The sequence below is a fragment of the Cnephaeus nilssonii genome (assembly GCF_951640355.1).
Source record: "Cnephaeus nilssonii genome assembly, chromosome: 6".
In the NCBI taxonomy this organism is placed as follows: domain Eukaryota; kingdom Metazoa; phylum Chordata; class Mammalia; order Chiroptera; family Vespertilionidae; genus Cnephaeus; species Cnephaeus nilssonii.
In genome coordinates, this window is record NC_137077.1 from 80,860,354 (window position 1) to 80,875,575 (window position 15,222).

General features: G+C 38.8%; 1 protein-coding gene across 7 annotated transcripts in view; it reads right to left on the reverse strand.

The window, feature by feature from the left end:
- Positions 1–15,222, reverse strand: part of CEP290 (centrosomal protein 290) — a 119,152-nt gene that overhangs the window by 94,066 nt on the left and 9,864 nt on the right. For all 7 annotated transcript variants that reach the window (XM_079774229.1, XM_079774226.1, XM_079774227.1 and 4 more), the window contains exons 7-12: positions 11,907–11,960; positions 11,007–11,159; positions 10,437–10,619; positions 9,442–9,531; positions 4,419–4,541; positions 2,892–3,015 (exon numbers count right to left, since the gene is read on the reverse strand). In XM_079774229.1, the coding sequence (XP_079630355.1) occupies positions 2,892–3,015; positions 4,419–4,541; positions 9,442–9,531; positions 10,437–10,619; positions 11,007–11,159; positions 11,907–11,960 (727 nt within the window). The remainder of the gene's footprint in view (positions 1–2,891; positions 3,016–4,418; positions 4,542–9,441; positions 9,532–10,436; positions 10,620–11,006; positions 11,160–11,906; positions 11,961–15,222) is intronic.

Consider the following 15,222-nt stretch of genomic DNA (forward strand, 5'->3'; position numbering starts at 1 on the left):
CCACCCTATGGCTTCCTTTTAGTTGTCCTAGCTTCGTTAATTCATTGTTTCTTCTTTATGGATCTCTCCTATTAACCTAAAAGCATGATTATTTCTTCCATTTTACAGAGAAAAACATTTTCATCACTCTTTTTCCCCCTCAAGTAACCACTCTATTTTTCTCATTTCCTTCATAGAAACACTCCACAAGAGTCTATATCTGTTCTTTCTAGTTCATGTTGAACCATTTTCTCTTGAACCAAAAATGACCACTGCTAACGGTCAATTTTCAGTGGTTAATTGACTCATCAGCAACAATGAATACAACCCTGAATACAGTTGTTTATCCTCCTCCTTGATGACACTATTCATGTGGCTTGCAGAACTCAACATGCTCTGGTTTTCCTCCCATCTTACTGGCCATTCCTTTTCATCTCCCAAGCCTCTAAAGTAAAAGTATTCCAGGGCTCAGTCTTTACATTTTTCCTCTTAACCAATATTTTCTCCCTTGATATCAGTGAGCCTCACGATTTGAAGTAACATTTCTATGTACATGGAAGGGAGTTCGTGGTCTCTTTTTTCTCTCCCTCCATCCCTCAATCCTGGCTGCCTGGGGAGGATGCGTCTGGAGGGGTTGACGGGGATCAGGGGCACTGTGCCTCTGGAACGGTGCCTGGGGAGTGGCAGAATTTGGGCCGATGGCCCGGCTTCCCAATGCCAACTGCAGCTCAGCCCCACCTGCTTGCAATTTTTCAGACTCAATGGCCTGTTTCTCTTTTGTCTGTCCAAGTTGACTGCCCCTGGTGCTCAGTGCAAATTCGTGCACGGGTGGGATCCCTCAGCATGGCTGGCGATTGGGGCCAATCAGGGCCATCTCACCCAGTCTAGATCGGGGCGGCTGGCTGGGGGGAGGGATAGTGGCAGGTTGGCTGGCCAGTCCCGATCAGGGCCATTGGGGCGGGGGAAGGGACTGCGGGAGGTTGGCCGGTCATAGGAAGTTGGCTGTGGGAGTGCACTGACCACCAGAGGGCAGCTCCTGCATTGAGAGTCTGCCCCATGGTGGTCAATGCATGTCATAGTGACTGGTTAACTGGTCATTCGGTCGACTGGTGGTAAAGGTTGCTTAGGCTTTTATCATACCTAATAAAATGGTAATATGCAAATTACCATCACTCTGCTAGGCCCACGATTGGGCCGGCTGGAGGCGCGGGGGGCGGGACTCAGGGTGGCCGATTGGCTGGCGGTAGGAGCGGGGGGCGGGGACTCACGAGTCCCCGACCCCCGCTCCTCCCGCAGGCTTAAATGGCCAGCGCTGCTTAGGCCCGCCCTGCGGAAGACGCTGGTGGCGGAACTCGGGGTGGCCGATTGCGTGGCTGCTGGCACCAGTTTTCCGCCAGCAGCAGTTTTCCTCTGGCCACCCGCCGATCGGAGCGCCTCCCGATCGGAGTTCCTCTCGGGGTGGCCGATCATGCTGGCGGGAGGCGCTCTGATCGGCGGGTGGCCAGAGGAAAACTGCTGCTGGCGGAAAACTGGTGCCGGCAGCCAGGTGAAGGAAAAGTCTATTGCACGAAACTTCGTGCAACGGGCTCCTAGTATATATAGAATAGAGACCCAGTGTATGAATTCATACACGGGTGGGATCTGGCTGGCCCACCCTGATCGGGGCTGATCGGGCTGGCTGTCCCGGCCCCCAATTGGGGTGGGGGGGACAATCGGGGGCGGGGCCGGCCAGGGGGAGGAGCTGTGGGCGGTTGGCTGGCTGGCCCCGCTCCCTGGTCGAACTCCCGGTTGAGGGGACAATTTGCATATTAGCTTTTATTATACAGGATTATTGCAATAGTTTTATAATAGGTCTCTCTGCTTCTGTCCTTACCCCCCCTATACTGATTTAGGTAGATACAGCCTAAATCAAATTATATCACTTCTGTCTTCAGAAACTTTCTTTGGTGTCCCTTCTCACTTAAAGTAAAAGCCAAATTCTTTACAATGAACTTTAAGGCTCCATATAATATGACTCCTGGCTACATTTCTGATCTCTTCACCAACTACTGCCCACTTGCTCACTCTGCTCCAGTCACAAAAGCTTGTTGTTCCTCAAACATACATGGTACACTCCTGCTTCAGTGCCTTTGCACTTATTCCCACTGTTTAGGGGACATTTACATAGCTCACTTCCTCACTCCCTTTAAGTTTTTGTTCAGATATCCCCAACCACACCACCAACCACTATCACCATTCTATCACTGACAGTTGCATACACACACACAGGCTCACCTATTAGCTCTCCTTTGTGCCTATTTCTTTTAACTTCAGGATTATAATAAATATAACATAAACTTATTATGAACAGTTTGCTCTGATATATCTATAGTATGTAGTACTGTGGAAGTATAAGACCACTGATGTTTTAAGGGCTTATATTCAGAGTATTCAATGTGTTAAACAAGATAGTATGACCCAGGATAGGAAGAATATGATAAGACATTAAGTTGGGTAAGATTAATTCAAATGTTGACAAGTCAAATTACGGCTAAAAACTATGTGCAATGCCGTACATTGATCAAAACTTTATTGTCTTCCACTCTATATTAACTATTAAAAGGGGTTTAAATAAAGAAAATCAATTATATCACCATTTTCATTTCATTCATTCAGCCAACCTAGTAATAAAGGTTAATGTGATTTTCATCAGAGAAAAAGTATAGAAAATATTTGCATGAATTACGAATTTAAACACTAGTAGGATATGTAAAGTAGTTAATATCCCATACAATTTTTTGAAAATATAATAAAATTCATATAGAGAAAAAACAATAATATATCTATTGACATGACATGCTTTTATTCTTTAAAAATATTTTAAAATGTGACGGTATATACAATAATGATATACTTATATAATATTAAATTACCTTTGTTTCTTTGGAGCTCATTTTTCAAATCTTCAATAATAAACGTATTTTTTTCCATTTCTTTTGTATATTGTTCTACTTGCTCAGTGAGCATCTTAATATGACTGTCTCGTTCTTGTATACCCTATAAAGTATTTTTGAATATTACACATTATCTTTTCATCAATATTAACCCTTTGCACTCGCTTGCTTTTTTCTAGATTCCTTTATTCTACTCGGGATTTAATTTTTTAAATACCCCAGATTTTACAAAGCGCGGCAGTAGAATAAAAAACTGGAGTTTCTTTTCATACAAACTTATTTATTTGGATTTTTTTATATTTCAAATTATTGATACATTCAAAGAGTATAAAAAGAGCTGCTACTGATGCTAACCATGTCGAGTCACACTCGACGGTCGAGTGCAAAAGGTTAACATACATTTTTAAAGTAAGGAAAAAAGTAGGTCTTGCCCAACCAGTGGGCTCAGTGGTTGAGTGTTGACCCATGAACCAAGAAGTCACCAGACTGATTCCCCATCACGGCACATGCCCGGGTTGAGGGCTCAATCCCCAGTAGGGGCATATGTGCAATAAGCAGCTTATCCATGTTTCTATTTCTCTCCCTCTCCCTTCCTCTCTCTCTAAAAGTCAATAAAACATATTTTTAAATAGAAATTATTTTTTTAAAAAGGTAGGTCTTGTTTGTTTTAATAAACTAGAATATATTTTTTGTGGGTTAATATATGCCTTTTACTATCTTATATATCTCAATTGCACTATACAACATTAAGTACAATGCTGTCATTCTAATACATAAAGATGATTTAATGGCTAACACTCCAGCAAATAGGAATTCTAGAACTCTAATATTTGTAGCTTCTTAGCGTTCCTTTTATGTTACTTTTTCTCATCATCCACTCAAATCCATCTTTTTACCATTTTGTATGTTTGTGGTTAGCCCTGTGCATCCTCACTTACTTAACTTAGCTTTTACCTTTGCAGTACTCAAAATCATTGTCCCTTGAAATTGTTATTGACCAAATACTTCCAAAATTTCCTTCTCTTTTGAATTATGAGTATAGAGCACTGAAAATGAAAGTGTAACTTCTTTCTCTATGTATTTGTACTAAAACTGAAATCCTTATGTAGTACAGTCTCATAACCACACTTTTAGCCTATTTCACATTGTATAGGATATTTCAGCACTAAAATACAATATAATAAACTTTAACCACAGAGTGTTAAGATGTTTTAAACTTCTAAAAGCTTTTAATAGTTTCATATTAAATAATTCCCAAATCAAAACAATGAATATATTATCTGCATCAAAGCAGAAAAATACACAAAATAATTATATCCCCAACTCAAAACTTACTTCTGATTTTTTTGTGGGACTGGATGGTATAAGAAACTTCAAGAGACTTTATTATATATCCAATAGTGCAAGCCACTGTATTAGGCACTGGTGATATAATAAGACAGTACAAGGTTTCATTGCCAACTTTAATAAAACTGGTTGTTAAACCAAATTTTGAGAAGGTTTTACCTGTTGTAGAGCCATAATGTTACTTTTATCAGCATCAAGCTGGGCATTTTTCAGTTTCTCCCTCAGGTTATGTACCATTTGCTGATATTCAATAATTTCATCATCTTTAGAAGACAAAATTAACTGGAAATAAATGAAATAGGATTGGTTACATAAGAGAAAAATGAATAATCCATTCCTCAATTATGATAAATACTCTTATACTATTGGGAGATTTAAAAACAATACAGGAAATAAAATTCTTTGAAGTGAAAAAGTATCAACAACTATTGAGTAATCATTGTTCCTTTGGTGTGTACAACTTGAATTTCAAATAGGAAATGATTCAAAAATATATACTGTGATTTTTGCTATTCTAGGAATTGATTCTCTAAACAATCTCAAGCTTTCAAAACCCATTCCTAAAACAAGAAGTTAAAAATACTTGCATGTATTACAAAAAGTTTTGTACAACTAATCTTTTTTTTTTTAAATAGAATTTTGTTGATTTCAGAGAGGAAGGGAGAGGGAGAGAGAGATAGAAGCATTAATGATGAGAGAGAATCACTAATTGGCTGCCTCCTGCATGCCCCACACTGGGGATCAAGCCTGCAACCTGGGAATGGGCCCTGAACGGGAATCAACTGTGACCTCCTGGTTCATAGGTCGACACTCAACCACTGAGCCATACCAGCCAGGCAGTATAATTAATCTTTATGAAGAAAACATTAAAGTGCCACTGAGAAGCTTAAAATATCTTGAATGAATGAAAATTATCTTATAGTGCTGTATGAAAGGGGAGGTTAGCCCTCCTCTTGACAAGGATGGAAAAGATGCTCGGGCATATTAACATGCATAGGGTTAAGGCATTGCCACCTACTTCACAGCAGCTAACCTTTGTTTTTTAATACTGTATTGCATATTTGAAAATAGCTAGGGGAATGGATCTTGAAAGTTTTCATCACACACAAAAAAATTGTAACTATGTATAGTGATGGATGTTAACTGAACTTATTGCAGTGATGATCATTTTCCTATATATACAAACTAGAGGCCCGGTGCATGAAAATTCATGCACTGGAGGGGGGGCCCTCAGCCTGGCCTGACCCCTCTCACAGTCTGGGAGGCAACCCGGCGATCAGGGGAAGGTGATGCCCCATCACACCTCTGTTGCTACCACTGCCAGCAGTGCAAGCCGTGGCCGGCCCTGGTTACGCCGCCATACGAGGCTTGCCTGTGCCTCAGGCCAGCCCTGGGAGGCTGGGGGGCTGAGGAGACTGGGGAACTCCAGAGGCAGGAGCACGGAGCGGCCCAGGCCTGGCCTTGCCGTGAGCCTGCCACCCTGGTGGGGCTGAGGGGACTGGGCACCACCATCTTGTGGCTGTGGGCACTGCCATCTTTGAGGGCGGGGCAGTCAATTAGCATATTCCCTCCTTATTGGCTGTGGGCGCTGCCATCTTTAAGGGCTTGGCAGTCAATTAGCATATTCCCTCCTTGTTGGCTGTGGGTACCGCCATCTTTGAGGGCGTGGTAGTAAATTAGCATATTCCCTTTTTATTGGCTGTGGACACTGCCATCTTTGAGGGCAGGGCAGTCAATTAGCATATTCCCTCCTTATTGGCTGTGGGCGCCGCCATCTTTGAGGGCAGGGCAGTCAATTAGTATATTCCCTCCTTATTGGCTGTGGGCGCCGCTATCTTTGTGATGGTGTGAGGGTCAATTAGCATATCCACTCTTTATTAGATAGGATATGAAATCATTACACTGTGCACTTGAAATAATGTTATGTTATGTCAATGAGACCTCAATTAAAAAAAAAAAAGAAAGGAATCTTGTGTTCTTTGCTAGTAGGACCAAATATCAACAGCAATATATAAATTAATTTATAAACTGAATACATACACAATAAAATAATATTTTTAAAAACTATTTCTAGCTTAGCCAGTTTGGCTCAGTGAATAGAGCACTGGCCCGCAGACTGAAGAGTCCAAATTTGATTCTGGTCAAGAGCACATACCCCAGTTGCAGGTTCGATCCCTGGTCCTGGTTGGGGAGTGTGCAGGAAGCAACCAATCAATGTGTCTCTCTCACATCAATGTTTCTCTCTTTATGTCTCTCCCCCTCCTTTCCACTTTCTCTAAAAATCAATGGAAAAATATTCTTGGGTGGGGAATAACCAAAAAATATATATGTGTGTGTGTGTGTATATATATATATATATATATATGTTTTTTTTTCTAAAATTTGTATTAAAAAACACATTTATAAGGAAGAGTCTAAAAACAGAAAAATTAGAACAGCTTTTTGCAAACATTTACACATAACAATAATTAAAACAAGTATACATGGTTAAAAATAGATCAATCAATATAAAAAAGAGTACTAAAATGAATTCAAATTCAACAGGAGTTTGTTGTAATAAAAATGAAACTGCATTTTAGTAGGAGAATGATAAAATATTCAATAAATGATGTTTGGACAACACTAGCTCTAGTGCATACATATCTCATTTTTTATACCAAAATGAATTACATATACTTCAAAGATCTAAATATAAAAAATGAAACTAGAAGATACTAGAAGAAAATATGAGGAAATAATTTTATATTTAGAATCCTTTCTAATTATGATACAATGGCCAAAAGCCATAAAATATACAACTATATAATACATAAAAAATATTTCAAAGCAAAAAAATACCATAAGCCAAAATACAAATGACAAACTGAAAGAATATAATTGCAATGTGTATCACAATTATGCTTGTATCAATTTATTCTATAGCTATACATTCTCAAAATAATGAATATACAAAGATATTTCATTAAAATAGCTTCCAACAGCAAAAATTGGAAACCTCCTAAATATTACACAAAGAAATATTACACAGCCATTAAAAAGAACAATGCAATATTATATGCACTGATATAATGTTTCTTAAAAGATAATAAGCAGCCTGGCCTGTGTTGCTCAGTGGTTGAGTGTGGACCCATAAACCAGGAGGTCACAGTTCAATTCCCAGTCAGGGCACATGCCTGGGTTGTGGGCTTAATCCCTGCTGGGAGTGTGCAGCCAAGTCAATGATTCTCTCTCATCATTAATGTTTTTCCTTCTCTCTCCCTCTCCCTTCCTCTTTCTGAAATCAATTAAAACAACAACACATTTTAAAAATCTATTTATAAAATTTTAAAAAATTACTAAGCAAGAAGGTAGATACTAAGAGGGTGGGCTAGAAAGAGTCAATGGGGAAAAAGCGGATATATGAAATACTTTTAACAATAAAGCTTAAAAAAAGAGAAATATCTGAACAAAAAAAAGATACTAAGCAAATATAAAGTACAAAAGAATACATATGCTACCATCTCTCCTCTCAAAATTAAATATGGTAAAAACAACTTTTCTTCCCAGGGATTGGTTAATTATGCCTCACAAGTCAAATTTGGCCTACTACCTATTTTTGTAAAGATGTATTACTTTGCTCATTCATTTATATATTGTCTACACTTGCTTTCATGCTATACTAGTAATAGCAGAGTTGAATAATGATACCAAAGACAAAAAGGGCTAAAATATTTACTTCCTGGCCTTTTACAGCAGGTTTATTGTCCTCTAATTGCCTTTGTTTAAAATATAGATTATGAGCTTCCCAAGTGATAACCAATTCCAAATAACCAGTAAGATTTATGTGAATCCTGTTAGAAACATTGACTATAGAAGTGATAGCTTTTATAATTAAAATTAGAGGCCCGATGCACGGATTTGTGCACTGGTGGGGTCCCTACGGCTGGCCTGTGCTCTCTCGCAATCCAGGACCCCTCGGGGCACGTTGGAGGCCCGGTGCATAGATTTGGCCCAATCCCCGTAGGCCAGGCCGAGGGACCCCACTGGTGCACGAATCCGTGCACCAGGTGCCCACTCTAGTATGCATATAAGATCTTTGGTTAATCTCTTCCCACCCTCCCCCCTTCCTCCTCCCCTCTGAAATTCATCAGTCTGTTCCATGTTTCCATGCCTGTGCATTGAGTGTCAGCCACCTGATGGTCAGTGTGTGTCATAGCTACTGGTTGAACGTACGGTAGCTTAGGCTTTTATATACATAGACTAGAGGCCCGGTGCACGAATTCGTGCACAGGTGGTATCCCTCGGCCTGGCCGGCGATCAAGGCCTATTTGCCTGGGGGGAGAGGGGGCGCGCGCCGCTGGCCAGGGAAAGGGACTCCAGGAGGTTGGCTGGCCGGGGGGAGGGACTGTGGGAGACTGGCTGGCTGGGAGGGGGAGGGGATGTGCAGGAGGTTGGCTATGGGAGCACACTGACCACCAGGGGACAGCTCCTGCATTGAGCACCTGCCCCCTGGTGGTCAGTGCGGGTCATAGCGACTAGTCGACTGGTCGTTCCTATCATTCGTTCTGGTCATTCGGTGGTAAGGGTCACTCAGGCTTTTATAAATTTATTCAGAATCATGTCAGACTTTTTTGAAAACATGCAACTGTTAGGATCCTAGCTTCTGATATGGTAAGGCTGAGGATATGCTGTGGCTGGAGAGCAGTGAGAAGGAAGAGATTTTTGAAAAGTAACATCACACATGATTCTGAAAGATCCCTTTCCTCACTCCCATTCCCACTGAATGCCAAAAGCTTGATTACACAGACATGGAAGGAGAGTTAGAAAAACTGACTACACTAAAATGTAACCTGGAACTACATACCTAATATATTTAAGGTAACTATGATTTATGTTAAAATAATTAAGTCTATTTAGAGTTGTCTATTTTAAATGACAAATACATTATATTTTGGACTTAGATTTCTATCAGAAATTTTAGTTATAAGTTGAACTCATTGAATGTGGAAGAGCTCATTCAACAACAAATAAGCTAGAGGACTACGCAGGAGAAAGGAGTTTTTCTAGCTAAGACATTTAATACACTTTTTAAAATGCCTAATAAATGTCATTAACTGTTATAAGGCCTTTAAAGAAAACTAAGAATAACAATTGAAGTGAAAACTGCAAATGAAAAAAACATTATATCAATTGAAAAAGGCACCTTCCATTCTTCTACTTTTGCATTGACAGCTACCATGATTGGATCATCTTCTTCATTTTTTGCTTTTAGAAGATCTGTAAGCTCCTGCACCTAGAAGGCAACAATCATTTCTAGAATTATTGCAAATCAGTGTAATATAAACACATTTATTATACATGGATACTTATAAATATATCACACACACACAATATGCATTTACATACACATATACACATGTACATTACTAATGTATATTCATTATTGGAGCAGTTATATAGTTAGAGGTGACATTTAATGGTTTTTGCAACTTTACAGTTGTATAATTATTTTCCATTTCTAGAAAATTATATTTTTAAGTATTATTATATTTTCTTAAATAAAGTTTAAACTCATGTGTGAACAATATATTGGTTCCTTTTTTATAGTACATTTATGGTGTAAAATTAAACTTTGTTTCACAGGACTCCTAAGAGTCTTTGTAGAAAATTCCAATAATTATTAGCTTTGTAGGACTACTATCTACACATTCGTTAAGGTATCACCTATGCATCCTACATGGCAAGAATTTACATGTAAGGAAATTAAAGAACTAGATATGGATAAACTAGAGGCTCGGTGCATGAAATTCTGCATGGGTAGGGTCCCTAGGCCTGGCCCGTGATTAGGGCTGATCAATGCCTTCCAGCTGCCGGGCGTGGCCTTCCTTCCCCAGCTGCCGGCTGCTGGCCGGGGCCTCCCTTCGTTTCATGCCACCCCCTGGTGGTCAGTGCATATCATAGCGAGCGATCGAACACTCAGTCTCCCAGTCGAACTCCCAAGGGGACACTTTGCATATTAACCTGAAGATAAATCAGCAAGGCAACATATTATAGTGTAAAATGACATATTGCAGCATAAAACAAAAATTCATATCCTAGAACGTTAAAGTACAGTCTAGTTTCAAATAATTAGTAACAAGGCATTATGAAATAAGACAGAGGTCTGCAAAAATAAGTTAGTCCAACAGAAATTCTTACTTGAAGCCGATAATGCTCATTTTCTTTTTTTAATTGGTCCATTATATTATCTGTCTGATGCACAATAGCTTTCATTCTATTATATTCATCAGTCATCTTCTCCATTTCCTGTACAGACTCTTCTAGATTTTTTCTCATTTCTTGATTCTGAACTTCAATTTTCTCATTAGCTTCTGTTAAAGTCTAAGAAAGTTAAAGACATTCTGATTAAAAACAATTTAAGAAAGTGAAATTTAAGCTAAATTAAAATTAAATGGTGTAAGTATCTGTTGGAGAAAAGAGAATCCTTCATAGATCTTTAGTATCAACTATTGTTGACCAATTAAATCAAATTAATATCAACAACACTTTACACCTAAGGATCTTAGTTCTTAAACAATGTCCAAGATAGGCATATAAAAAGAATGATTTGCAGGATTTGCAACTTCAAAGATGCAATTTATGTCATCATTTACAAATACACAGTTACAGATTTATACTAAAGAATTTAAATGTAGGGCTAATATTTATACTATAATGAAATTAAAGTTTTATAAGAAGCACTGACTTGAACTGACTTATCCATTTTACCTGAATTTCATCCAGATATTGAACAAGTTCATAGTTTTTTTTAGACAACTGTGATCGATAGTCACTGTCTTCTCCTCTTCTTGATAACAGTGTTTCTTTTTGTGAATCTATTTGTTTCTGATAGTCAATAACATCTTGACGTAGCTGTTCATTCTGAAGGTAGACCAAATACAAAATTCTATTAAGAAACTATCCAGAAAAAGAAATTTTTATCCTCTAAAAAGTGATCTCAAAACATATCTTTAAAATCCCAAGATTTCACCACCCCTAAAGCCTCACCTTTTTCTTTAGACGTTTGTTCTCCAGAAAAGGACAGGAAAGAGTAATTAGAAATGAAAGGCAATATAATTAAAAATAATAATCAGAAATTTAAAAAAATAAAGAGAAATTCTAAAAGGATGAGATATTACTTTGGATAAACAAAGAAAGCAAGAATACTAATTATCAACAAAAACAAAGAACATCTTGATTGTGTTAAAAAGATAAGAATTCTTATCAAGATAAACAATGTACAAACATTATTTGGCTCAGAAAAACCAAATAATAATTAGAACTGACAAGATTTCATGAACAAAAATCTTAAAAGGATGCTGGATAAATGTAAGAGAAATAAGACAGAAATCCAGTCATATATTCAGTTAGGAAACTAACAAAAAATAGTTTATACAACAGGAAGCAAGATTTATCCACATAGGCCCAAGAGATGAATGTAGTACTTAATGGCCTCACCTCTATATTAATTTTCTATTTCCCTGACACAAAGTCATGTCATAAAATCAGCCAGTTTGAAAACATCACTTACTTAGATGATTCCAGTCCTGGTTATAAATTTAACAAAACTTTTTTAAAAAGTATCTTTGTTGAAACACCACAGATACTAATTTTTTTTTTTTTACCAACCTCTCTTCTTAATTTGCTGTTTTCATTTTCTGCTTCCTCATTTCGAAGAGCCAACTAAAAGAGCAAATGAATAAATAAAATTCAGCAGTAATTTAATATGCCAGGTTTTCACCTAATCAATTTAAATTTTAAATCCTCTCCAATAAAGAAAATAATATTTAATTACTAAGGACTACATGTCAACCCAAGACATAAATAATAAGACAAAATTTTTGAAAACTAAGAATTAGGAAGGATAAAACACGTTGAGTTCAAAAATTATAAAAACAAAAAGGCAAAAAATTCTAACCAAGGATACAGAAAGCAAAAAACATTATCCCTTCCTCTGCCCATATATCCTAATAATGAGTAGTGTTCTGTCCAAACTCTTTATCATTTCACAGTTGTACTATGTCAGGGCTAGAATACTCTTTGCTCCCAGTGAACATTAAATTGTTTATAAATATAAGGCAATAAAACATAATGGTGAAAAAGAAGAAATGTGAAATCAGACTGGCCTAGGTTTATATAACCTAATAAAGTGTGAACAAGTCATTTAACATCTCTGAAATTCAGTTTTCTCATCTCATATGTTGACATAGAATTACGTATGATGCATATAAAGTCCTTAGCACAATATTCAATGCATGGAATATCAAAAAACTTTGAAGTGTTGTTCTCTTCTCCACATATAAATGATTTAATTTGTGACTCTTTTCTTTAGTTTCTCTAAACAGGCACATATTATTACCATTATTGTGGATTTTTTTCACCTATGGTCAAATCCTATCTCTCTTATGACCTTTCACTTTTCTGCTTTTCCTCCTTATCTCAAGAAGAAGACAGAATCACAATGTGTGCCAATTATAACACATTTAAAAGTCTATAATACATAACAAATCACAATATGAGATCCTTGATTGAACCTTGGATAGTGGGAAGGGAGTTTATGATGGGCATTATTGAGTCAATAAATAAAATATATTATATTTCCCTACTATGCTAATTATAGAGCAGTTATGTTAGAAAATACTTCACTTTTCAGGCAAAACATACTGAATATTTAAGTATGAAGTATCATGATATCTGCAATATTTAATATGAAGTATCATAAGATCTGAAATCAATTATCAATGGCTCAGCAATGAGAGAAGTAAGTCTCTGTGTATAAAGACACACAGAATGTGGCACAATGTTAACTTCTGAGCCTATATGAACAGTATAAGAGTATTATTTTTCTTTTTCTTTTTTTAAAATATATTTTATTGATTTTTTACAGAGAGGAAGGGAGAGGGATAGAGAGTTAGAAACATCAATGATAGAGAAACATTGATCAGCTGCCTCCTGCACACCTCCTACTGGGGATGTGCCCACAACCAAGGTACATGCCCTTGACCGGAATCGAACCTGGGACCCTTCAGTCCGCAGACCGACGCTCTATCCACTGAGCCAAACTGGTTAGGGCAAGAGAGTATTATTTTTCTTACAATTGTTATGACGATATGCAGGTTTTTAAAATTTAAAGAAAGTTCATAATAAAATGCAATGTGCTATATAAATCTTAAGTTAACTCTTCTTATTATTATCTATAATAATAATCTATAATAATAAAAGTGTAATATGCTAATTAGACCAGATGTCCTCCTGGATGTCCTTCCGGATGACCTTCCAGATGAAGCCAGGGTTGCTAAGGAAGCCTGGGTCCCAAGTGCCTGCCAGTGGCCAGAGGGAAGCCACTGCCGGCAGCTGGGGGAAGAAAGGCATACTCTTGCACAATTTTCGTATCCAGCCTCTAGTCTATATAATAAAAGCCCAGCGACCATTATGGCGGAACGACCAGAACAACCAGTCACTATGACGCGCACTGACCACCAGGGGGTAGACACTCAATGCAGGAGCTGCCCCCTGGTAGTCAGTGCACTCCCACAGCTGGAGCGCCGCTCAGCCAGAAGCAAGTGCTAAGGAGTGGCAAGACAAGTGGTAAGTAGTGAGCAGGCGGGCGGTTAGGAGCAAAGGGGTCCCAGATTGCAAGAGGGCGCAGGCCGGGCTGAGGGACCTCCCCCTACCCTGCACAAATTTCATGCATCAGGCCTCTAGTTATTATTATATGGGAGCTAAGAATGTCTTGCTGTTTTGAATTGAAACGTGTTAACATATAGAGAGATGTGAAGAACTTAAGGCTAAAGCATTTACCACTACCTAGGCCTTTTTCCCTTGGTTTTTGAAGCATCACACTCTTGATACTTGTCCTTCCTTGAACTGTTCCTTGAAGCATCTCTTCCTACTTCATTAGACATTTCTATGTCTCAGAGATCTGCCTAACAAGAATTTCTATGGCTTCAATATCTAAACTGATAACCTACAAATCCTTATCACCTACCCAGTGTTTCTTGTGTACTCCATCTATCCAGTGGCCCAACCCAGAAAATTAGGTGGACTCCCCATTCCTTGCTCCTCACCAACAAGCAATCCTTCATCATGTCCAATTACATCTACATCACTCAAATGTATTTATGTCCCTAACCCTCCTCAGTCATTACTTCAACACTTGCCTGAAATGTCTCTTAATTAGTCTTTACCACCATCAATCCACTCTTTACAAAGTAAACTTAAAAGCATAGAATTGATCATGATATCCCTGTGTTCAAAATTCTTCATTGGCTCCTTTCAAAAAAAGACCAAATTTCTCAGGAACAGGCCTTTGCTTATCTCTCCAGAGGATCATGAATGTTAAAACTGGAGGGCAGACCCTGGGCCATGTGACTCAGTTGGTTTGAGTATCATCCTGTGCACCAGAAGGATGCAGGTTCAACCCCCTGCCAGGGCTCGTAAGGAGGCACCCAATCAATGTATCTCTCTCACATCGATGATTGATGTCTCTGTCTCTCTCTCTTTCCCCACCTTTCTCTCTCTCTCAATATATATATATATCCTATATATCCTATATAATAAAGAGGTAATATGAAAATTACATCTTCGCAAAAGATGGCCACCCCTATGTGGTCACAAGAAGGCCACCACAAGATGGCCAGCAGGGGAGGGCAGTTGGGGGCAACCAGGCCTGCAGGGGAGAAAGGGCAGCTGGGGGGGATCAGACCTGCAGGGGATGGCAGTTAAGGGCAACCAGGTCGGCAAGGGAGGGCAGTTAGGGGCAACCAGGCCTGCAGGGGAGGGCAGTTGGGGGTGACCAGGCCGGCAGGGGAGGGCAGTTAGGGACGACCAGGCTGGCAGGGGAAGGACTTGGAGACAACTGGGCTGGCAGGGGAGCAGTTAGGCATCAATCAGGCTTGCAGGGGAGCGGTTAGGGGGTGATTAGGCTGGCAGGCAGAAGTCAGGG